The 26,878-nt window shown below is 42.8% G+C and overlaps 1 protein-coding gene across 2 annotated transcripts in view; it reads right to left on the bottom strand.

The window, feature by feature from the left end:
* LOC144797774 (fatty acyl-CoA hydrolase precursor, medium chain-like) overlaps nucleotides 1-26,878 on the bottom strand; it is a 420,050-nt gene that overhangs the window by 288,751 nt on the left and 104,421 nt on the right. For both annotated transcript variants that reach the window (XR_013603460.1, XM_078668535.1), the window contains exon 5: nucleotides 10,059-10,192. Coding sequence is in view for 1 of the 2 variants with exons in the window: in XM_078668535.1 (XP_078524661.1) it covers nucleotides 10,059-10,192 (134 nt within the window). In the remaining variant the exon portion in view is untranslated. The remainder of the gene's footprint in view (nucleotides 1-10,058; nucleotides 10,193-26,878) is intronic.

Genomic DNA, 26,878 nt, shown 5'->3' with positions numbered 1-26,878 from the left:
AAACGCAGGTGCCCACCTTGCAAAACCAGGTTGTTTTGCGATGCATAATTTTTATGTATCCACAATACGTTTTGGGCCCTTCCCTGTCGTTGGTACTCGGCCCACTCACACAAGTGAGGCACCATTTTTATATGAAAACCTGGGAGAATGCTGGGTGAAATTTGTGTCTGTCTGGTGATCCCACAACTTTACCACATAGAAATGTGAGGAAAATTAGATTTTTTAAGCTCAATTTGAGAGTTGCAGGGGATTCTGGGTAAGAAAACATTCAGATATCCATACAAGCTCCACCTCCCTTGACTGCCCAGGGTGTCTAGTTTTAAAAAATGTCTGGGTTTAGTAGGTTGCCCTAGATGGCTGCCGAGCTTGGGGCCAAAAACATGGATGACTCCCTTGCAAAACCAGGTTGCCTCATGATAAATAATTTTGATGTCTCCACAATATGTTTTGGGTAATTTACTGTTGCACACACCAGGCCTACCCACACAAGCAAGGTATTCTTTTTATCGGCAGACTTGGGGGAATGCTGGGTGGGTAAAAGTTTGTGGCTCTCTACAGAATTCAGAACTTTCCATCACTGAAATGTGAGGAAAAAGTGTTTTTTTGACAACGTTTGAGGTTTGCAAGGGATTCTGGGTAACAGAACCTGGTAAGAGACAGATAAGTCACTCCATCCTGGATTCCTCTGGGAGTGTGTTTTTCAGAAATGCACAGGTTTTCCATGTTTCCCTAGGTGCCAGCTGAGCTAGGGCCCACAATTCACAGCTAGGCACATTGCAAAGAAAGGGTCAGTTTTCACTCGAAAAATGTGATGTGTCCACGTTGCATTTTGGGCTGTATCCTTTCGCGGGCACTAGGCGTACCCATACAAGTGATGTATGATTTTTTGGGCAGACTTTGGGCAATGCTGGGATGGTGAAACTTGTGGCTTTAGCAGATTCCAGAACTTTCCATCACAGAAATGTGAGGTAAATGTGTTTTTTTACAAAGTTAGAGGTTTGCAAGAGATTCTGGGTAACAGAACCTGATGAGAGCCGTACAAGTCACCCCATACTGGATTTCCCTGGGTGGCTACTTTTAAAAAATGTATGGATTTGCTAGGTTTCCCTAGGTGCTAGCTGAGCTAGGGCCCAAAATCCATAGCTAGACACATTGCAAATAAGGTTCAGTTTTTACTAGAAAAATGTGATGTGTGCATGTTGTGTATTGGGCCATTTTCTTACGTGGACAGTAGACCTACGGACACAAGTGAGTATCACTTTTAACAACAGACTTGGGGGAATGCTAGGTGGGTGGAATTTTGTGGCTCCCTGCTAATTCAAGAACTTTCCATCACAGAAACGTGAGGAAAATGTGTTTTTATTTTTTACAAAGTTTGAGGTTCGCAAGGGATTCCAAGTAACAGAACCTGGTGAGAGCCTCACAAGTCACCCCTTCCTGGATTTCCGTGGGTGTCTGTTTTTCAAAAATATACAGGTTAGCTAGGTTTTTCTAGGTTCCGGATGAGCTAGGGCCCAAAATGCACAGTTATGCACATTGCAATACAAGGGTCAGTTTTCACTGGAAATTTTTTTATGTGTCCCTGTTCCTTTTTTGGGCTGTTTCCTGTCGTGGGCACTAAACCTACTCACACAAGTGAGGTACCATTTGTATCGGGTGTCCTAGGGAACCACAAAACAGTAGAACAAATGTTATTACTATTTGTCTTTCTCTGCAGTTCTGCCTTCCAAATGTAAGACAGCATGTAAACAAGAAGTCAATTTTAACAATACCCTCTAATTCACATGCTAATATGGGTACTCATAAATTCAGACATGCACAAATAACCACTGCTTCTAAACTCCATATCTTGTTTCGATTTCAGAAATACATAGGTTTACTTGATACCGATTTTACACTCTTTAAATTTTACCAAATGAATTACTGTCCACCCGGTACACAATGAAAACATATTGCAAGGTGCAACTCAGTAATTGGCTCTGGGTACTTGAGGTTCTTGGTGAACCAACCAGCCTCATATAACCCAGCAACCATAAGGGTCCCACGTACATAACGGTATAAAGGTTAAAAAAATCTACCAACTGTTACTTTCCATAGGAAAACCTTGAAGGGCCTACACAAAAAAATGCTACATTAAAAGTTTGGTCTACTTTTTAGAAATGTATAGCTTTCTGGGATCTATTATTGGTTTCATACCAATTTCTAACACTAACTGGAAGGTGGTTGAAAGCTCAAAAATAGGAAAAATAGGCTCTCCCAGTAAAATGCCAAAACTGTGTAGAGAATTTTGGTTTTGTGACAAACGTCTACCTGTTCCAGAAAGCTGGGAAGATGGTGATTTTAGCATCACACACCCTCCGTTGATACCACTTGCAGGGAAGAAACTAGACTTTTTCGTCTGCAGCACTTTTATCACATTTTTCCCCCAAAAACCTAAATGTAGCTGTATTTTGCCTAATTTCTCAATCCCTCTCCAAGGGAATTCAAAAACCCCTGTTACCTTTAGAATCCTCAGGGAACAAAACGTTATGGGAGCTGAAGCGCGAACTACCCCAAATAGTCAAAAAAGGGCGTGGCACGGGGGAGGTCTGGCATCGAAGGGGTTAAGTATTCCATTGATGGAGCCCCTTTTTACTCTGGAGACAGAATACCTCTGCTGACTACCTGACGGGGAAGGAACATTATACCATCTGCTCTGTTTAGGTTTTATGGTGTTCTTTTCCTGTTTATCTCTGCCAGGAAAAAACAGGAGGTGAGGGACCGGAAGAAAACTAAAATAATCACTTGCCTTGGTACAAGACTTGAAGGGTGTGGGGCTCATTAGATTTTTGTTTTTCAAAAATAAACTCCCACTTTGGGAGTTTGTTGTTGAAAAATAAAATAATTTCAATAGTTTCGAGTGTGGCTGTCAAAACCAATGACAGCCGTACTCCAAACTTTTACTATGTTGAAAGAAATTATTGTGACAGCGGTTCATTTCAATGTATAGGGGTGACCGCAGTGCCAGTGGTCACCTCTAAACGTCCTCTGCCATCCTGAAGAAAATCTGTCCACTAAACTTTTAACCAGGCCCTAACCTGCTTGTTTTGACTATATAGTCATCATTAAATAATTAGCATGTGAGTATAGTTAGTAAAGAATCACTTTCTAAAGAGGCTGACCCTAATGGGCCATATGGTTTATTTTCCAAGTATTAGACGTTTTCCACTGACTTCCTCTCAGCCAAGCTTTTGAACCCATCTGCCGTCATTTTATCACAGCACTGGGCCTCCTCTAGAGTTCAGCAGAGAGGCAGACCCTCCACAATGCAATAATGCCATAAGGATAACAACCCACCGGATGTTACTGCATCCTGGTGGAAGCAACCGCTAAACTGCATTTTAGGAATACTAACTCTCTGCACCACAGTCAATGGCCTCAGAAAGGCACCAACCTATACAACACTGCTACCCCAAGGTGCTAACTCAACAAAACCAACTCACCACATTGCATCTGAGGGACAAAAACCACCTTCAATGTACTGCACTGAAGGGTTACTAACCACAACACCCTGCCTCAAAGGAACACCCACCACACAGAACCTAATTCTAGGGGAACAATCTGCCACACTGAATTACACACTAGGGATACAAATACACTAATCAATTTTATTGGACTGTATTCTAGGAACACTAACTCACCACATGGCACTGCATCATACAGACATTAATCCATTGCAATGCAACCTATGGACAATGTCACACCACAGTGCTCTGCACCCTAGGGTCACCAAAGCACCTCAGCCACTTCAGTGTACACTAGAAGACCAAACCGTACTAAGCCCAAAGTGTAGGAAAGTGCTCTTTTTGTACGGACAAGCCCCTCCCCACTTTTTTGCTCCAATGCTGATGGCTATGATTCTGATATACGGATGTCTGCTGCCCAGACCCCAGTGTCAGTGTTCTCTCCCTAAAACTGTTATGTGTGAATTGGCAATCCCAATTGACAAGGACTTTACCCCCCTTATAAGTCCCTAGAATATGGTACCAGTAGTGCTCAGGGCGTGGGTGGTAAAGGGGTCCCCAGGGCTTGCAAAACTGTTTGTGCCACCCTGAGGGACCCAAATAAGCTGCTGACAGCAGGCCTGTTATTGCAGAACATAGGAGCAGGGCAAACTGCTTGAACTCAACTTTACCCTCACCATGGTTAGCAAAGTCAATGCTTTCATATACGCCAGTTTCCCCTGTGAAAGTCCTCCTAACTCCCAGGAGGCATAGTGCAGTAAATCAAAGGTGTGGACGTGTAAGTGCAAGATTATATGACTCAAAGTGCCCTTTACCATTAAAGGACAATATAATTGTTAGATGGTCTGCAGGAATAAAATAGGCTGGCACCCGGGCAAATCCGAGGTTGGCAGCTTCATTATGGTACTGCCTAAATATGTCAAGTTTGGTATCAAACAACGTGACTTCGCACTCTTGACATGAATCTCATGTTGAGGACGATATGGTATGCACCCACCTGTCTACCTTAGAGGTTGCCCACCTGGTTGCTCCAGCTTCTCTGTGCTGTGGCCGGCAAGACCCCACTTCCTGCTCTTGCTGCTGTCAAGACAAGATTCCAATCTCCTGCTCAGCAGAGTGATCACTCCCAGAGGTCAGTAACAAAGGCCTGGGCAGGAAGGAGGTCACACCTCCTCCCTCCCAAGCAGGCTAGTGAAGTGACGCATCAAGGCGGTGAGCTTCAAAGGCTGTACCGCCTCTGATATGCATCAGGACTGACTTCCAGAGAAGGAAACAGCCCTCCCCCTCCCCAAGGCACATATGACCTGGGCAGGTGGGAAATTTAGATAGTCAAAAAGGTGTCTACCCAATTAGGCTAGCCACACCTTCTGGTTGGGCAGTCTGGTTTCCCCCAGAAAAAGGGTTCTGACATTTTTAGAAGTGGCAGAGTGGAGGGTTCTGGGTACAAAAGTAACCCTGGGCCTAGTTTTGCTACGCGGAACTCTGAAAAGTGACAGACGCAAGTGGCGGAGTGCAATGCGAACTGCCATTTGCGCTGGTTTCCCTGTCGCTTTGGTAGAAATTCTACTCAAGCGGCAGCTCGCGCTCGCGAACTTACCGTTCGTGAGCGCGAGCGGAGAAAAACTCCCCTGCACTATGCAAAATGGAGTTTTCTGCACTCTACAAGCTACGCGGAGAGCGGAGTGCAGAAAACTCCACAAACTCCGTGAACGGAGCGGAGTTCACTGCCCAGGTCTGTACAAAAGGTGACCTAGACCCCCAGATGTTGTCTTCTCAATGGTGGACACGCTGGAGGGACTAGCAGTCCCTTGGCTGCTTGCTTCCACAACCCTAACTCCTCCAAATTGAGGATTCCAGGGCTACCCCTGACACCAGAACCTCAGTTCTGAACAACCTGCATGAAAGAGGACAGAAGAAGAGAGCAGTGTCTAGGACAACAGGGCTTACACAAAGCATAAGAGGTATACCCTGCACCTGTGGCCACGTTCCTGGAACTGCCTGATTGAGACTCTTCCTAGGCTATCTCTCAGTTCCCTGGGACCCCTGTGAAAGCCTGAAACACCCCCAGACTCTCCTGGACTACTGCCACTAGTCCCTTGCAAACAGCAGGTAACACAACGCCCGGATTCGAAGAATCACTAGCCATCGGGCCTTCGGAGGGATCGCCCAAATCCAGATGGTCTAGTGCATTGAGGGAACTGTAGTCCTTCCTTCCACGAAGTAATAGGAAGCTACTGCATTCACCAGAACCACTGCATTTCAAAGTATCTTCCTGCTCCACTTACCGCTGCCAAGGCCTATTGGTCCCCAGTCCGGCAACCAACCCCTTTACTCGACGTTGCATCTAGAGAGAACTCCATCGGACCTTTGGTCAAAGTCAGTAACCAACTGTTGTTGTGTTTTTGCAACTTTTCCCCATGCACCACTGTTTCAGCAGTACATTCAGTTCTCATGCAGCTCCTGTTCAGCACCAGGGACAGCCAGAACAACTCTGAACCCAGGACTTTCTCTGGGATTTTTTACAGTATTGCATAGCGAAGCGTAACCACCATCACCACATAAAACTTCGCCTTCCTTCACTAGGGACAGTTACTCTACACTTCCTGGTATACTGGAGACACTAGTCATAAAATCTTCCCTGCTACTGACCTCAACCTACCATACAGCACAAGATAGGGAACTATAACCTACAGCACTGCCAAGCATCCTAGAGAATTTAATCTTCCTAATGGAACTGCAACCATGAGACACCAGTCCACAGTTCACCATGGCAACCAAAATAACTACCTGGTACTGCTTCCTATAGAACATTGTAATCAACACTATAGTGATTCTCAGGACTGTAATATATGCTGCTCCCTTATACAGGAGGGTGATATACCAAATATGTAGCAGGTGTGGCCCTGCAGACCTACCATTCATGAGTGCTACTTATTGCACAGGATGAAGCAGTATCTTTATTCAAATAGGTCCTTTCTAAGTATGAAATTCATATTTTCTGTCTTTAGCTTAGAAGAATCTAGAAAAAACATCTATGCTGCATTTTTTTGTATTACAAAGAATCTCATTATTAAAGCTAGATCTTAAGTGAAAATGCCACAAAGATGGTTTTTAGATAAGTTGCTCATCTCTCTCAGATCTATGTCAAATCCATAAACTTGTTCCTCAAGGCTCTCCTCTGCTTTAGTGACAATAATTAGATATCATATCACACAAGTGGAGAGATCAAGGGCATTAGTGGGCTCACGCCTGCCGTCATTCAAATAATATACCACCCAAATGGTGTGACATTCTTGGATTTCGCTATGAGCCTAGTTGGCTACTCAGCAAGACTTGAAAAAGGACCTTGAGAGATCCCTGCTGTCGCGACCTAATGTAATCCCAGTGTCTAGGCTATACCAAGAATTGTACGAGGATGGCTCACTCATGTAATGTAACATGCTTCATCATTTACCACCTCGTCCCACCCTGTTAGGATGGTGCTACCAGGGTGGACTCAACCTCAAGGGGAGGCTGACCTGCTGGAGTTCTTAGATATTTCTTATATTTTCGGGATGATGCTATGATTCAGTTTACTGATTAAAAGAACCTAAGGATAAACCACAAAAGTATGCCAACACATTTCTGCCTATTATAAGCTTACTGGCTTTCATCAGGGCTATCTCTATGTGTCTCTACCCTACAGAAAGTCTAGTGAGTGATGTGTGGATACCTGGCATTATCTTCCCAGCGTGGGAGTGCTGGGAGGAACACTTAGAGATAAACAGTGCAGGGTCCACAGTCAGAATAACCTAGCTGACCGTTCCTTCCCTGCACCTTGTGAGACAAAACTGTACTGAAGGAGTTGATTGGGTGGCTTTGACACCAAAGAGAGCCATCAGGGGACTGAGCTACGGGGTAGACCGACTCACACACAGCAGATAGCAGAGCTGACAGAGTGAAACAACTCTGCGAATGGGCTCGGCATGTTAGACCGAACATCCAAATAGCACAGGGCTTTAAATCTACTATACCTTCCATCAAACCATTAACTGACACTAGGGGGTGGGCAATGTTCAATACAAAGTACACACAGTGCAAAGAGGTGAGGTTACAATGAACATTCCACAAAATGCTAGTGGCAAAGAAACAAGGCTTACATGTTGCAGCGACTTCAATGTTGGTCCATTAGAGGACTGTTCCTCGTATGACAAAAAACAACTTAAGAAATGAGCAACAAAAGATGAATTAGGAAGCTAGAGAAAAGCGGATGAGCTCTTGTGAGGCATGGCCAATACAAGTAAACCTGGAGGAAGAGTGGCAACATGGCAACATCAAAGGGAAACATTACACATCAATAAAAGGTATGCTAGCAAGGCAACAAGCACAGAAAGTGGAGTCAAGCAGAAGAGACAAGGCCATGGTCAGCCTGTAGGCTGCTCTGCCCTCTGAAGGTGAACAAACAAAGGTCCGATCATGAGGCATTTCCTGGAGGTCTTATTTCAGGGACTTTGTGATGAGGTTACCCTTTTAAAAGAGAACTTCTGAAGAGATTCAAGAAATCAAAGCTGACAGTAGCTTGCAGGAAAGAGTGTTCTCTCTGGAGGAGGCAGGGGACAGCAGATTTGAGAAACAATAATTCCTCAGACAGGAGCTCATTGCAGTGAAGAACAGAGCATAGCCCTACAAGGGCAACTGGACAACTTGGAAAAAGCACTAAACAAAATAGCACCAGAATTCGAGGAGTATCAAGCTGAGAGGAAGGTATATGGCCAGAAGATTTTCAGAGACTACTGGGGCATGAAGCCTTCAAGGTAGAACTAGATAAAATCCACAGGACACGGGCCCCACCTCATAAAACAATGGCCTGTTGGATAGTATAGGAGTCCAGCAATTATAGAATGGAGTGAAAGGGAACTTTGAAGCGATTATGGAATGGAGTGAAAGGGGAATGTGAAGTGATTATAGAAGGGACAGGCATAGGCGGGGGTGTTATGGAATGGAGGTTTCCTGGATAGAGGAGAAATATGGTAAGATTCCCAAACATAGTGATGTGAAAGGGACTTATGGTTACATACCTACCTCACCCTGCTCGATACAGGAAGGGCACTGGAGCTTTTTGTTAGTACAGTTGAAATGTTCACTGGGTTGGTGGCAGGGGGTGGGGTTCTAGAGAATGGTTGGGTTTAATTCCACCTGCACTACACAAGCAACAACCTTCATACACTGGCTCTACAGTGGAGACTTCACACATAGGCCATTGTGGCTGGAAGCTCAGGAGTAGTGTGGTAAATGGTCAGAACTGCTGGTCAAGCTGATTAGTTTTAATGTCAGGGTACTTATTTATTTGGGGGTCATCTGACTTCAAGAAGCACAATTACTAAAAGCAGACCTAACCATGGGGCCCGATTAAGATCGCGGACGGACTTAAGTCCGTCCGCGACCCCTGAGGAGGAGGGAACGTCTGTAGGGGCTGCGGCGTTCCCTCCGAGCAGATTAGGATGTGACCGCCAGGGTGGCGGTCACATCCTCTATCTTTAACATTGCGGCGGGTGCAGCTTCAAGCTTCAAGCTGCACCCGCCACAAGGTTAAAAATGAATGCATCGCATTTGCATGCACAAAGCGGCAGGCACCGCGCAGTGCCTGCTGCTTTGCGCATGCAAATGCAGGGGGGTACCATAGGTACCCCCCATGTGCACCCCCCACCCCCCCTTCACCCAGGGTGCCCGCAACGGGCCCCCGAAGTGAAAGTCCATATGTTTTCCCACGGCGGAAAAGCCGCCGCGGAAAAGCATGTCTTTCCCAACATCCCAATATGGCTGGCGGTGTCTGATAGACACCGCCACCATATCAGAGCTTTTCCGCCGCAGTTGTAATGCGACCGCAGCGGAAAAGCGGCGGACGAAATTCCAGACCCACCAGCCAACCTAATATGGCGGTGGGTCTTTGGAGGCTCCGCAGCGGTTTTTCGGCATCCTCCGGGCCGGCGGTGACTTCCGCCGGCCCGGAGGATGCGGAAAAACCGCAATCATAATCGGCCCCATGTTTGAGATCCAAATGATTTTACAGGCAATAGTTTGCTTTGCGCCTTAATAAATACTATAAATCAGGTCCATACATTTCTTTAGGCCAGTGCCTTAGTTTGTGCTTGTATCTGCTACCGCTTAGCACCAGCACTTATTTCTACACACGATCATGTTTGTATCCACTCCACGGTGGCGCTAACTGTCTGTTTTCTAAGCAGAATTAATCAAAGCAGCATTTAATGATTTAATATAGTTTTTTTAAGTGGAAACTAGCATGTAGGTACTGCTGTTACTGGTATTTGGCAACAGTCGGAGCAGCTGTGGGTGGTGCCAACATTCTGTGGACCCTTGAGAAATACTTTGGACCCTGGCACTTAAATCTTTTACTAATTAATCACTGCTGTGTTCAAACCCTTCACTGGTTTGTCAATCTCAACAAACCAAGGCTATTTGGAAAATGCAAGTAGTTGTGTGTTTTAAGTACGTTTGCCCCGGCCAAGTTGTGACTAAAATACTTGTAAAAGTGAACATGTTCTAAAAATATTTTACCTTAAAAAACCAAGTGCTCCAAGTCGATACTGAATTGATACCACAACAACATTTTCATATGCGGATAACCCAGATCCATCATAATAGGATGCACCGCCATGGATTAATCCTCCTCCATGGATCCACACCATGACCTGAATGCAAAAATAATGATTACTTGACAACAGAGCTTTAGTGATTATTTAATGTTTACAGCATTTAATCTGTACTTAGATGCAATTGTGTTTTGAGAGCCAGTGCACAATAATCATATTTAATACCAGTTGAAAATTTCAGTTCTACAAGCACAACCTAAGAACTGGTCAGATTCTGTCTATATTTTCCTGAAGGTACCATCTTCTTTAACCAAATTTTGCTGGAAATCTTGTTGCTATTAACCAAAGATTGTTTTAACTTGAGAATCATAGTATCTCATATATATGTTGCTGCTCAATTTCAGTAACTAAATTAGCCTTTGCATAAAAATAGTTTACATGCACATATAAATACTACTTTGCTGAAAACATTATACTACAAATATTATAATGCAAAGAATCAATGGAAGCACATTTAAATTCTAGTGTGCCTTATCAATTGAATTTCAGTTTCTTTGTATGTGCTGCTAATTTTGGGACACTGAGAACGAGTTCTTAAGCATATCTTTTCTGGGCCTAGAGTAGGCTGTGGACAGCCTCCCTGTCAAACATTGTCATAATATTGTGAGTGAAAAGTGCCTCCAGGAACAACTTGGTGTACCAAAAGGCCAATTAATTCTAATATTTAGCATTATGGATTGAACTGGGAAGGGCAAGAGATACAATATCATGTCTTGGAGGTGCTGTAGTGCCTTGAGACTGGAATGGTTAGTAGAAAGGTGTACATGCAAAGGTTTGAGCTCATAGAGGCATATATGGGGTGGGGTGGAACCAGACGACCAGGCTAGTTATAGTTTTAGTAACTTTGGGGCCTAGAAAATACATATACCAAAGAGACAATTGTGTTTTGAAAATCCGTTCTATAACTAGAGCTCTGTTGTTTCATGTGTTCAGAAATGAAGTAAAAACAGTCAAACAATATCTAATTTTTGCTTTGAGGAATAGTCGAGTTTGGGCATTCATTCTTTTCCATTACAGAGGTTACTATTTATGTGAATTTCCCTGCACCCTTCCTCGAATACTCTTTTCCAGGTGGGCTCTATGGGTGGGATGATTTTGCAGTTTTGCTGATCTTCTATGCAGAAAAAAGTATATAAACCCCCGATTTTGGGGGTGAGCCAGAACTTTCCTGACAACTTTCCAACTTTCCTGACTCCTTCCTTAAACCGGGGGCGCCACCTTGTGGTCTTATCCTGAACTTCGTTCCTCATTGTTGTTTTTCTCTCATCTGACTAGTTTTGACAGCTCCTTCCCTACCCCCATATGTTTTATATAATCTTATCACTGCCACTTCTATTTTGTGTTAATTGCCCATGACCTCCTATTAACAACTTTATAGTGATCTTATTGTGACATTTTTGATTGTTTATGTATTATGTCTGATGTTTTTCACTGCACTATTCTCCGTGGCCTCATATTGCTATCATAACAGCTCTTCGCCTATTTACCTATCCCCCTTTTATCTTTTTTTCCTTTTTTATCCCCTATGCTAACAATTGGACTGTCTATGGCAGGCCATAGAAAAACTGTATGAAGAATTTAACGCACTACTAATCTCATACACATAATACATGTCCTGTTAATTCTTCAATCTGCCCCTCATATGCTTTTTATGGTTTTTTAAATTTTATTGTTTCAAACTAGTGCCAGTTATTATATGTCATATATGTTTCTTACCCCTATAGTTATCTTCCACTGCCAATCTTCCTATGAGCTCCTTTTGTGTATCTGCGCTATGACTGTCTGATTCGCTGGACTGTTTTTAACAATTAATCCAATTTGAGATTATGTGCAGCTTGATGACCCAATACTTTTGGTACTGAACCTAGCGATCCTCACCTTGCGTATCTTTGCGGGGATTGTATTAGGTTTTGTTGTTATTCCATTGTGGTTCACTCCGTTCCCTCACTAATTTTGCGTTCGGTTTTTGCACTTTATTGCTGCCTGTGTTTTTACTCAACAATCACCGCTATTTATTCCCCATCACCTCTAATTCTTTTATCTATAACCTCCACTATCACTCTTACTCCGCTCTACATCTTATTACTCCCTTCATGCTTACTGAACTCTTCTGTCACTCTTTTCATCTTCATTTCCTTCCTATCTTTATTACTCACATGTATTGAACTAAATACTGTTTTGTATCCTATTCATTAATTCTATTAAACTCTATCGCATTTTATCATTTTATTTTATCTTAATTGTTTTACACCTATTTTGCTCTCATTTTGTTATCATGTTGATTTGCTATTGTAATGTAACGCCTCCTAATTCTTTTATTGCTATCTGGAATGTTCATTGTATTATTTATTATTTCACGTCATTTATTATTTTACGTCATTATGTATAACTACTATTGTTATCCGATTTATTAATCTACTCTACCTATCATATTCTAGCACATTTTTATCCTGTTTTATACTTATTCTGCTCTCAATTTGATATCATGTCAGATATGCTTCTTATTGTGACGCTTTCTAAGTCTTTTTATGGCTAACAGGAATGTTCATTGTGTTATATGTTATTTATTACTTTTGTTGTCATCATTTATTTTATGATATTCCTTTGCTCAGTCCACCATCACTTATGATCATTGTAATCATGTCCCATGTAACTGCTCAGATTGCTCTCTATGTTTAATCCTACTATCACCCTTGCCTTTGTTCCCTTACTGTATAACATTGCCCAGGACATTGTTCCATACCATAATACTTCGGAATACTAGTTCATTCTCATTACAGTGTGCTTCTCCCCCCCCATTTTTCCTCTCTCTCAACCATGCCCCCACTCACTCTTCCACCTCCATCCCCATCCTCCCTCATCTCCAAATTTGGCCCTAACTCTTGGTCCATCGTCTACCCACCCCATCTCTCTAAACATGGTAAAAAAAAACTTAAACACAAACTTATCTGCCTCCACCCTGAAACTTTATTCGCTGACCACCATAACAGCCTTAACTCCTCTCTTGTCACCAATCTCATCTTCTTCACCAAACGCCCGTCTAAATGGAAAAGCATATTCCTAGGTCACTTCCTAATCTCCAACTCACGCAACATCCCCTACGGTTTTAAACTCTCCACCAAACCATCTTCTTCCTTTCCCGGGGAAATAGACATATCCATCTTCAAATCGGGAACCATACTCATCCAAGCTTCTGAAAAACACCTTGACATCTTTGAACAACACTTCAACGCCTTACCACAGCTCCTCTTAAATTACTCGAATCTTGACCACCAGTACCCCCCTCCCCCAGACTCACCGCCCCCCCTTCCTCCCATACCACTAATATCTTGTCTCTCCGAAAAACCTCAACTTTTAATTTCTTCATCCGCCCCCATTGCGCCTAACCCAATATCACCTCCTCTGGTTGCCCCCCCCCGTCCTCCACAACTTCTAATGATCTACTTATTAGCAATGTATCCCCAACCACCACACTATCCCCTGACCCTGCGCTCTCACCTCATCTCACCCTAGAGCCATTACCCCCCATCCAACCCTCTTCACCTTCACCTCTCCCATCTGACCCTACCCAACCCACAGTGCCCACATCCCCCTTAATTTCTCTCTCCTCTCCTTCGCTCCCTACTGTTTCGACACCTCCTATTAGCACTCCATCCCAAACCATATCACTATCCCTGAACACGGTCTCCACACACCTTCTACTGCGTGATTCATCACCCACCTTACCAACCACGCCCCTCTTCCCTCTTCTCCTCGACACTCCTCAACTCCTTCCACCCCTATCTACCCCCACTGCTCCCCTCTTCTCATCTCATCTTCCCACTTCGGTATACTCTGTTACACAATCATCTCCTTCCAACCTCCCCCCTATCATCCCCCCTCCCTACAACATCTCTGACATCCAAAAAACAGTACTCCCCACATCACACCCATCCTCTACCCTCACCTCTCCCCCCATCACCTTTTCCCCTGTCACCCTGCTCCGCTACACACACCTCTCCCTTCAACCTCACCACCAACATCTCCCTTCCTCTTAACACTTCTTACATCCAAACAACTCAACCCGCCTCCCCCACATCCCCCTCGTCTCCTACCCCCACATCTCCCCCCCCCAAACACGGTCCCCCCGCACTCATCAACTCACACTCTAGCCTCCCTGTACATTGAACCTGCCCTTGGGTCCCTCATCGAAGAACTCTCCTCACTTAGAAGCGACATCACACTCCTCTCTAAAACTATCTCCTTACTCTACAATATCCTCCTCAACACACCTACTCAATGCCGGCCTAACTCTATCATCGGCAATAACACCCCTCACTCCTACAACCATTTAACCTACACACTACCCTCTCAACCCTCTCAAATCGTGTCTCCACTCAAATCCTCTCATCCACAACCTAGTACTCTACCTAATAACTCAGAAGCTAAAACTTCCCCTAATCTAACCATTTCTCCACCCCCATCCACTAATGCTCACACTCCCTCGATTTTACCTATCTCCCCACCACCACCGTCGTACTTCTTACCCCTCAGTCATAAATCCTCTATCCCGGTTCTCATAGGAAACAAAAGTCTCCCCCCTCCTCCTTCCTCACCCAGACCTCCTCAACAACTTAAAGCTATCCCCCCTTGCCCCCCCTCCCAATCATCTGAGCCCACTTCCCAATGTTGCTTGATGAGGAATTGCCGATCCACGTCCTACCCGACACATATATCGTCTATTCCAATTCTTTTAGGAACAAGCAATCCCCCCCTCCTCCCTCCTCCCCCAGACCTCCCCAACTACTTATACAGATCCCCATCTGTCCCCCTCTCCTCCACCAATCACCACCCCCCTTTGCTGCATGTTGATAAATTGTAGATCTGCCTCCTGTCACGCCGCGGAGATTGCTGAAACTATTCTCAGTGAAGACATTGACATTGCTATCCTAACTGAAACATGGCTCACACCCCACTCCAACGCCATCCTTGACTTGCTGATCCCCCTGGCTATGATATCATCAGAAAAGACCGAATCGAACAAACAGGCGGTGGACTCGCCTTAATTTTCAAAGCCGATCTTAACATCTCACTAGGCAATCCTCAAGACCCCTCATCCTTTGAATACCTCTGCGCCGATCTCATCACACCTGACTCCCCCACTACCCGATTACACGTCATCTACCACCCCCCAGGTAACAACATTCCCTTTACGGAAGAATTGACTGATCTTATCATTCAATCGTCACTCTCCCATTCTAATAACCTCTTCCTTGGTGATTATAACATCCATTGGAACAACAATGCTGATCCTGCTGTCATCCAACTTAATAATACAATGGACATCACAAATATGTCCCAACTCTGCCTCTCTCCCACTCATAACAAAGGTGCCACCCTTGATGCCATTATAACGACCAATGATCTAGCCTCCCTCACAAATATTTTTCCGGTTGACTGGTCTGACCATTACCTCATCCTTTTCACCTTGATCAAAAATACCTCTCGACCAGCACCCACCAACATACTATCCAAAAAATCCTCACGCAACCTTCGACGTATTCCTCCCGGTGAACTCGAAATAACAATTAAGGCTCACTAGACTTACCACCTCTCTCTGACAGCACAAATGACCTAACCAACCATTATAACAACTCTATTCTTGAAGCCTTAGACAAAATTGCTCCTATCAAACTCAAACATCAAAAGATTATACCCCCTAAGACCTGATTCAATTCTGAACTTAATAATGAAAGGCGGTCACTTAGACATTGTGAACGGGTCTGGAGATCTCACCCTACAGGGGAGAATCTGTATATTCTTAGGACTGCTCGTGCCCAATACAAAAAACACATATTTAAAGATAAAGCCTCCTTTCTACGATCTCAGCTTGATCGAGCCAGAAACCGCCCTAGAGAACTTTTCAATATTGTAAAACAACAAACATCCACTGGCCCTCCTAAAATTTTAGCCTCCACAGACAAATGCGAAGAAATAGCTAGCTTCTTCACGAACAAAATCAACATGATTGAACTATCCTTCTCTTCCCTCCTTCTCGCACCCCAACCCACCACTACCCTACACACTCTTCCATACACTCATAAGTCGACGTCGATCTCATCTTCCACTTCGCCTGATACCTCTGATTCCCTACCTGATCTACTCCTGCATAATACCCTTCATACAACAAACTCTCCCGCTAAAAACAACGCCTCCTGGAATGATTTTAGCCCAGTATCTGAATCTTTGATCACTAATATCATGGTCAAACTTAAACCTTCTGCACATTCCAAAGATCCTCTCCCTGCCACATTAGCCCAAGAATTCAAATCCACCATTGCCCCTATTTGGTCTAAAATTATCAACTCCTATCTCTCCACAGGATGTGTCCCTGCATCCCTCCAACTTGGCCAAATTACTCCCATTCCCAAAAACTCCACTGCGGACCCCAATGATCCAAACAACCTTCGTCCCATCTCTAACCTTCCTTTCCTCTCCAAAGCCCTCGAAAAATGTGTCTTAATGCAACTAGAGAAACACATTATCTCATTCAACCTCCTTGATGTCTTCCAGTCCGGCTTCAGAAAGGGTTGCAGCTCTGAAACTGCTATGCTAAATGTCATGGATGATATTCACCGTTCCCTTGACAAAGGTGAATCCTCTATACTTATCCTTCTTGACCTCTCAGCTGCATTTGATACCGTTCACCACCCTACCCTTCTCAACACCCTCAAAGATCGATTCGGCTTTGAAGGCACGGTACTCAAATGGTTCTCCTCATTCCTCCAAAACAGATCCCAACAAATCAAACTTAGCCATTTCCTCTCCAAACCTCAACCTGTTTCAATTGGAGTACCTCAAGGTTCCATCCTCTCCCCTACCCTATTCAATCTGTTCATGGAACCACTCACCCTCATCCTCAAACACGCTAATATCAGTTACCATCTCTATGCTGATGACACGCAACTATACTACAAAATCAAATCTCACAAAGACATCCTTCACCTTAATGAGACACTGACTAAAATTCAAACCTGGTTCCATTTGAACCATCTCAAATTAAACCCCAAAAAAACTGAAATCATTATCTTCTCCCCCAAAAACAATCCTCTTCCCATCCAACTCTGGGTAAAGGACATCAATGCACTAAACTGCACTATCTCCACCTCTAATACTGTTAAGTCCCTTGGCATCAGTATTGACCAAAATCTGAATCTCATCCCCCACATCAAAAATGCCTCCAAAAGCGCTCTTCTAACCCTTCTCCACCTCAAAAAACTCAAACCTTTCATTCCAGCAGAAGATTTCAAACTTGTTGTCCAGTCACTGGTCCTCTCCAGGATCGACTATGGCAACGCCACTTTGGCTGGTACTCCTAAAATCCATCTTGCCCCAATTAAATCTGTCCTCCACCTTGCAGCTAGACTCATCTCCGACTGCAGAAAATTTGATCACATCTCCCCCATCCTCAAAAATCTCAAGTGGCTTCCAATAGAAGGAAGATCCACATACAAAATTGCCTGCATCACTCACAAAGCTCTTCACCAAAACTCCCCTGCCTACCTTGCAATTAAACTTCAGAAAGCAGGTTGTTCCAGATCCCTGAGAAGCACTAACTCACTTATCCTGATCCCACCCAGACTTAAACATCAGAAGACCCAATCCTGTGCGTTCTCTGGTAACGCTCCCACAATCTGCAACTCCCTCCCAAAGGATATCCGATGCAACCCTTCCTACCATCTCTTCAAAAAAGAACTTAAAATACTGCTTCTCAACAAATACTGGGGTATCTAATGTCACGGGCACTTTACATGCCCAATATATCGTATTACTTGTAGTATGACACCATCCCTGATAACTCCTCCCTCTCATACTATGCTCTCCCCTCCCTCCTCCGCTATACCCTTGCCCTCTCTATCTCTCCCTCGCTTCACTTCCATCTCTCTCCTCCCCTCTTTATTTGTGTACTTTTCAATTTATATGTCCATATTCCTCTGACGCACTTGACTTGTTTGATCTCACTGTTCAATGTTTGTTTTTACCTTCCTTGTAAAGCGCTCTGATACTCTCGGGTCCAGCAGCGCTATATAAAACCTTTGAAATAAATAAATAAATTTCCAATTCTATTAGCGATGATGTCCAATTCTCCATTGATTTAGCTTAATCTGATTCTGTACTTTACTCTGTATTCCCTAACCACTGAGAAGCCTTGTGGCAATAACTTTATGCAGTTGAATTTATGATCTCTGTACCTCACTTTTTGATTTTTTTCTTAATGAATCTTTTAAAGGTATCCTTGATCTAAAACGTATTAATTGAGTAGGCCCATACTAAATTGACTGTATTTTTAATGTGCTGAGAGGTGCCTTATCTCAGGGACATGTTGCCTAATGAAATTGAGACCAAACACCATCTCAACCGATGGGTGTGTTACTGAGGTAATATTTTGGAATTCATAAATGTAGGGGTTCTGCGCAACCAGAGAGAGGAGCATACCCTGTGCCTCAGCAGTAGAACGATCAGTTTCTTTCAACAAGTCAGTAAGCAAGAACCTAGGGAAAAGCACAAATCGTGGGTTGGTACAATGGTATAGGGTTGACATCCCTTCAACATTCATAACCTGATAAGAGAAAACTCTGGGGAAATGCCAATGACCTTCGTTTGTGTTCTAATAAGTAAGTAAGTAAATTCTTTATTGTTTGATTATTTAAAATCGTACAATATTTCCAATACACAATCATTTTCAGTTTATATAGTACGATACAATAAAAAATAAAATAGACAATTTTGTCCTTAAAGTTGAGATGCTTGGGTCTTAAAAACAGTAATAAAATTTAAAAATTATTTATTTATTTATTTATTATAATTTTTTTTTCTTAAAAGCTTTTTTCCTCATCTATTTTTCTAGTTCAGTAGTTATTATCTTTAAACATTTTACAAAGGCAACGTTCATGACTATATCATTTGGATGAAGACACATTTTCAGTGCCTGCCTGCATGTTTTTATACCCCGGAGATTGAGGTGGGGTTTGAGTAATGCACATCTTTCCCTACGTAGTCCAGGACAGATACATAGGAGGTGGACAATATTTTCTTCTCCACCTTTGCAAAGTCTGCACAATAGACTGGAGTTCGTTTTTTTCCATGGCAGAGTGTGACTATGGCCTGGCAGAATTCCAAATCTTGCGTTCATAAAGCATTGTTTACATCTTTCGGACCATGGAACCTCCAGGTATTCTTGCACTTTCTTTTTTTCCTATCCATTTATTACTGTCCACGAGTGTTTTCTTTTTGCCAGCACGTTTTTGTCATGTAGAAGTGATAGGTAGTTGGTTGTTCGATTCACTATTTTTTTTAATGATCCATTGTTTATCGTATTGTTCCATATAGGCATCAGCGAGAACTCTTCTAATGCCTCGTGAAGATATCTCCAAGCAAGTGATTTTTTATTATTTTTTACTTCTTGCCAGAGTATTTGTGAAATTTGATTGTCATGGTCATTCTTAAACCTATACCACATTTTAATAAACTGACCTTTTCTTGCTAACTCTTGATTGTTCCAACCGAATTCCAGTCTCATTTGTGCTGGCGAAGCATTGTTTGGGAGGTGGAAGAGAGATCTATATACTTTAGAAAGTACCTTATTAATTAGTTCCACATCCGTACCCATTAGTGCCTCACTTCCATATGTAATAGTTGGGAGCAATTTAGCTCCTATGATTTTCAATAGTGGCCCATAAGTTAAATTCCCAAGGGATTTTTGTGCTATCTTGAATGCTGCTGTTAGTGAGTTGGCTTTCATTTGGATGTCCTGTTTCTGAAGGAGATAAGTTCCCTTCTGGTCAAACAGTACTCCCAGGTACTTGTACACCTCTATTTGTTCAAGTTGATTGTTTCCCATGTACCATTTATTTTTTTGTCTCACATTTTTGTTCCTGGACACCACCATGATTTTTGTTTTGGTTTCATTAATAACCATTCCATTTTCATTTGCATACAAAAGTGTTCTGTTGATTAAACGCTGGAGACCTATTTTAGTGTGACTTAGTAGGATTGCATCATCCGCATACATCAAGTTGGATATCAGCTTATCCCCCAACTTAGGAGGATGTGCATTAAGGTCATCCAGGTTGACTGATAAGTCTCCTAGAAATAGATTAAAAAGGAGGGGGGCCAGTACACATCCCTGTGTCAGCCCTTCCAATGCAGGAATTTCCTTTGTTAATGATTGACCATCCCCCATCCTTACTCTTACCCAGGTTTTGTTGTGGAGCAACTGTATAAGATTTAATAGCACAGCTGGGATGCCTTTTTCCAGAAGTTTTTTCCACAATAAGTTTCTTTGCACATAGTCAAAAGCAGACTTAAAATCTACAAAACATAGATATAATGGCAGTTTTATCCTCAATGATTTTTAAATTGTTAGCGCTAATGCCATGATGTTTGTCGTTGTTCCAAGCCCTTTAATGAAGCCAGTTTGATTCATTGGCAAAATATTGTTTTCTGTTACCCATTCATTTAGTTTGTTTAAGAGTACTCCAGCAAACAGTTTGGGATCTGTGTCTTGTAAGGTAATAAGTCTATAGTTCTCTGCAAGAGACCAATTACCTTTCTTATATATAGGAGAGATTAGAGATCCTCGCCAGGAATCAGGGATTTTTCATGTCTCTATCACTTCTTTGAACACTTTTACCAAGTACGTCGACCAAAAGTCAGGATTTTCTTTGTATAGGGCAAATGGTATCCCATTAGGGCCTGGCGCCCCATCTTTCTGCTTCTTAATTAATTTTATTAAGTGCACTTTAGCAATTACAAATTGTTCTTGCATCTCGTCGCTAGCTGTACAGCTGTTTTGCATGCTCACAGTGATTTTTGCTGCACCATTGTTGTTTAGATGTTTTTCTAGGAACGTTGCCCATTCTTGTTCTGTTAATGTTGATGAAACTACCAATTTGTTTGGCCGTACTAATTTGTTTATAATTTTCCAGAATTCTCTCGCATTAGCCTGTTTACTTGCATGCAATAGGTTGGACCATAATTCCTGTTTTGCTTGATATTTCTCCTTCCATATAAGTTTTTTTAGGTGCTGGTTCAATGTTTTTAAGTTAGTCAGGGTCTCTTCACTAGTCGTTGTGGAATTTAGTTGTCTTCTTATCCTATTCCGTGCTCTTTTTAACTTTGTTATTGTATATGGAAGATTCATATGTGAGTCTTTTTCCTCTGCTTCACGAGTCAACCTCATATTACTTAGGTTACTCGGGATTGGGGTTTCACTAGTTTTTTTAGTAAATTCCACCCACTGGTCAACTGCTGACTCCTTCCTATTTTCAATGAAGCAGCTCCTTATAATATTTTCGACCTTTTCATTCATGCTGTCCTTATTGAAATTAGTCCAAATTAATTTTTTGTAGTTTATCGTTCCAGTATATCCTGGCACAGTATAATATTGTTGGTTAATATTGTTTGTAATATTGGTGGTTATTATCTGCTGACAATGGTCACTGTCTTCGACTTTAACCAACCTATAAGAGATTATGTTTTGAAATATATTCAATGAGACCATTGTATAATCAATCCTGGAGCTTGCATTATGGGCTATATATGTGTATGCAGGCGGTCTATCGTCTTTAAATCGACCATTAAGGACTCGCAAACCAAGCGCTTCCATATCCTTGATGAATGTCGTACCTATTTGGTTTCGCCCCTTGTTGCTCGTAACTCCTTGAAGCTCTTGCTGCGGTATTGACCATTGTTGGTCCTGGGATTGTGATACATCATCCCTTATAAATGGTATTAATAGGTTCAGATTAAAATCCCCAGTCATCACGTAGTCTACTAAAGGAATATTTAGCATTTGTTCCAACAGTATAGTATTAATGGTAGCACATATATCAGTTCTGCTTGCTTTTGTTGGCTGGATGTATACATTGATCAGAATTATTGACCTATCATTTTGCTCAGTATTTTTGTATTTCAATTTTACTATGAGAATGTTTTTACTATTTGTTGCAATTTTTTCATGTTCTACTTGCAGACTGCAGGAGACAAAAGTTGCTAACCCCCCACTTGATCGACCGTATCTGTGATTTTTGCTTGCATTTTCATAGTAACCTACATAACCATTCAGTGCAAACAGGTGGGATTCCCAAGTTTCTTGTAGAAATAATATTTGACATGGTATGGGTATACACCTTATATGTGCGTTGGATAGTTTGGACCCTACTCCATTTATGTTCCATGAACACATTCTCAACTCAATTGCTTTTGGTTCGGAGATGGGATTTTTAATCCTTCATTGTTCATCATTGTTATGCAGAGCCTGCACAATCCATTTTTCGTTTATTCCTGATGTGATTTCATTTGCGGAAGGTGGCGGTGCCACTCCTGATGAACTAATGGATCTACCTCGAGCATTCCTAAGTACAGTTCCTTTTTGTTTGGTAAGTTGCTCTGTTTGAACCAGATTTGCCTCTTTAATGAATGGAATTGGATACACTTTCGGGGCCTGCTTTGTAATAACTATCCCCCAGGCCTTAAATGTCGGAATTTCTTTTAAGATTTGCTCTGCTATTGGCACTGAATTAACCGTGACCACTGTCATTTCTTGGGAGCTGTTCTTATCAGCAATAAATTCGATGGAGTTGATGTCATCGTTCTTGATATTGATTAATGCTGGGATTGATTTGAATAATCTGAGGATGTTCCCTCTATTCAATATATCGTATCTGCCTCTGGATTCATATTCGGGGTTAAATATCAGTTGAACTTTCTCAGCAACTACTTGATTTTCTTTACATGGTTTTTCCGTTATTTGATTTGTTTTATATCTAATTGTTTTTTCTCCTTCTCGTTTCTCAATTACTAGTTGATCCCAATACGGAGGTTTGATTTTATGCTCTACTATTGCTTCTGAGTTCCATCTAGGTACGTCGTTCTTGATTTCCCTCAGATATGGCTCTGTGTTTCCATTGTAAAGCCCGTCTTGTTGATCGCAGGATTTACTCCTTGTTTTTAGTGACTGAGACATTCCATTCCTATGACCCTGTTTAGAATCGTTCACCTGGGCTTCAACTTTCTCCATTCTATTTTGTTTTTTAACTGGAGGGTTCGTTCTAGCCATCTCATTTAATTTTATTTCATGTTGTCCATTTTTATCCACATTATGTAACAATTGTTCATGCAATGGTTTTTGTGTGAATATTGAGAATACTCTCTTAGGCTCATTGATGGACAAAGGAGAACTTTTTCTTTCCTTACTTAGTTCTTCTTGTTGCAATACTTTATTTTTTGTTATACCATTAGATTTTATTGTTTCCTCATGTTCCTGCTGACTAGACTTTATTGTTTCCTCGTTTTTCTGTTGGCTAGACTTTTGATTTTTCCTTGCTTTGCGTAGTTTTTTCTTTTGCCTTTTTGACATAGTATAACCGTATGAATCTTGTCTCTTACAATCATATTCTCCTATTCCTGCTGTATTTATATCTTCTTCGTGCATTGCATTCCTTTGGTTGATTTCAGATAAAAGGTCACTTACATCTTGTGTTTCTTCTTTGTCCTCTGATAATCTCACTATTACTTTTTCTTCTTTGTTCGTTTTAGAGGTGGTTTTGTCATCCTCTATATTAACAATATCCATATCTTTATATTTCCTTGTACCCACTTCCTGCCCAGTTTCTTTCTTTAGAGCATTTTCTGTGTCCTCTATTATAGTATGCAAGACCTCCGGTATTGCTGCAAGTTTCTCCAATAGGGGGGAGCAGATACATTCCATGTCTGTTTTTTGTTTATCATTTTGGACTCTGATTATCAGATTATTAAGCTGCGCGAGTTTGTTATCTATCCCTGCAACTGCTGTTGCCATCATTGTGAGGAGATCAATCTGAATGTCCATCTTGTTCGATTGATAATTTAATGCCTCTAGGGTTAGCGTTGATGTTTGATAGAATAGGTCCCATTTTACTCCAACAGTTGGCATGACTGTTCCAATTGGGTTGTTTTCAAGAGGAGCTTCATTTTTAGGATCTGTTAGAGAAGCAAAGTCTGTCTTATGGATGATATTTGCCTTTGAGAGCACATTCTCTCTTGTGGTGTTATTTTGCCATGTTTTCAGCTTTTCTTGGTTTCCATAATCATTATTGTGAACCAGTGTATTAATTGGTCCGGTATGAGTATCATCATTGTATGACTGAGGTTTCTTCCTAATTTCTACATTTACTTCCAATGGTATTACTGTCAGTTTTGATTCCATCATGCTGCTGGCAGTTAGTAGATTTTGTTTTCCTAGCATTTCTGGATCCTTTAAGTTAGCTAGGTCGACATTATTTGAGTCCGGAGTGATGGTTACATTAAGGATATCGTGATCATTAATTTGGAACTCATAGTCCTTCATTTGTAAAACGCAATCTCCTTTTGGGGGGTGCTTTCAATAATTTGCCTCTTGTGTTTTTCAGTTGACATTGGGTTTATTGGCGTTTGTAGATTGTCCTTTTCCATATCCTTATGCATAATAATAAGAGCACCAGCCGGATCTTTCAGGAACTCAAACTTATCCGATATTTTTCCTGATTTTGCAAACATTCTAGCTATTGGTGAGATTAAGGTTTGATTTTGTCTTAGAGTACTGGCTTTCACGTTTGGCTGATGTAGTTTCTTTGTACGTCTGGCAGTTGTCCCCGCTGTTCTCACTTTGCCGGAGCGCATTCTTACCTTGTGTTTTACCCTGTTTAATCCTTACTGCCCACTATTTATTTCCTTTTCCGGGTCCTCAAGCTCAGGGATAACACAGTTCCAATATTTTACGTTCTTGCAAACGTGCAACCTGTGCTCTGCAGCCACAGCGTTTATTATCACAGTGCTTCTCTCACAGCACTCACGCTTGCATTAGACCCACTTGCAGCAAGATTCCCACTTGGATGGTATAGAGTTCCGGGGAGTTTTTTTTTTTTTTTTTGCAGTGGTGTTATTTTCCCGGCGAGGATCTCTGCGTGTCTCCACACTCGCGCACTCACGCCCAAATACAACAACTAATCCACTAGCCCTCAGACTCACAATTTCTTGATCTTTTCGTCCTCTCTCTGGGCGGGCTTGCCCCCGGTATTAGAGATTATTGCAAGGAAGTGAGTTTGTATGGGACCGGGTTGTAAGGGTTACCTCCTCCTAATGACTGCCTTGCATTGCTGCACTTCTATGCCTTCTATGCCTTCACCCCACACCTTGTGGGCGCGCCCTCCCAAGCCCGTCTGCCCTATCAATAAGGGACAGCTGCCGTGAGGAAGGAACAGGTCCAGAGCAGGGAGGTTGGCTAAGCACTGCAGCAGTTAAAACAATAAGGCAGGAAAGCAAGAGTCCTTACCTAGTGCCCAGTGTCCTTGTGTGCTAATAGTCTTATTCTAGCATTCACCAGCACCAACACACCTCTTTAATTCCTCTGTAGGTCCACAGTACTATCAAATGATTCAATCGCCTTCAATCGCCTTGGATCAGTATTCGCCTTGTAACAGCAGTCACCTTGGTACAATAGTCCTCCTCCTCCCAGTACACAAGTCCACAGCAAAGCAAGCCGCAGCAAGGCAAGCCGCACAAGCCCCTGCTGCTCGCGCTGCTTGCTAGGAAGTCAGGAAGTCAGCTGGTCGGCATTGACGGAACTGTGATTCCCGGCCACCCGGCAATGCTTATTGGAATGGGGTGCTGCCAGCTAGCTTGTGCCCTGCGGGGAACTGATGCAGCTGCCGAGGGTTGAGCGATTTGGGGGATCAGACCAGCCCCAGCGCCCTCGCCCGCGCCGTCTCCCGGTTCTTGGACGCCAAGCCTGCTCTGGCGCCCTGCACCTTGACCCCTAAGCTGTGGACGCCCGGACGCTTGGACGCCTGGTCGCCTGGTGAATGCCTGTGGCAGAGGGCGAAACGGGTGCAACACCGCAGCAGTGTCACTGAGGAGCTGCAGGGCCTGGGTTTTCCGCGGACTCCCGCGGGTCCTGTAGCACGAAGCCGCGGATCTCTGTGGACTTACTGCGGGTCTGCGGGTCTCTGTGGGGTTTCGAGGATCAGGTCCTGCGCGGCTTTGGCTGCGGATCAGATCAGCTCAGCTCAGCCCCGTGCCACGCCACCGCAGCCGCTCCGCTCCGCTCTGCTCCATGACTCTCTGGTCTGACTCGCTGCTCTCGCTGCTCTCGCTCCTCTCGCTCTCGCTGCTCTCTAGCGCCTCAAGCCAATTAACACTAATGCATCTAGGCGTAGAAGTATTTCAATCTTGTACAACTGCTCTGGAGATGATTTCTGCAGTTCTGGAAGAAATTAGGGTAATTTTAGCAGAAGAATGGGATCGTGGCTTTAATTTATGAGTAGCATCTGTCACTGAGCTTGTGTGATGAGTTTTTACAGGTGGAAGTGGACCGACTGTGTTCCATCAATTAGGATAGCACACCCTTCCTATAAGGAGCATATTACAGGTCCAGGAGGAAGTCAGGGAAACTACTACTGAGTAGTGTAAAACTAGAAAATAGTGACACTTGTTATATACAGTTCTTAGCAACTGCAGCAGAATGGTTTGATATGTGATATAAAATATGTGATTATTATTATTATGATAACACTTGTTCTTTTTATAATTTATTTATTATTTATTTATTGTACTTCTAAAGCGCATCTGTCACCTTGCAGGCATCCTGGCGCTAAACCTTTCAAAAAATACGCAATCATGAAGCCGCACTACAGCATGTAATTAAATCTTCGGGAAGAGCCATGTTTT

The sequence above is a fragment of the Lissotriton helveticus genome, chromosome 12 (genome assembly GCF_964261635.1).
Source record: "Lissotriton helveticus chromosome 12, aLisHel1.1, whole genome shotgun sequence".
Classification (NCBI taxonomy): Eukaryota; Metazoa; Chordata; class Amphibia; order Caudata; family Salamandridae; genus Lissotriton; species Lissotriton helveticus.
This window is presented reverse-complemented; position numbering and strand designations above follow the sequence as displayed.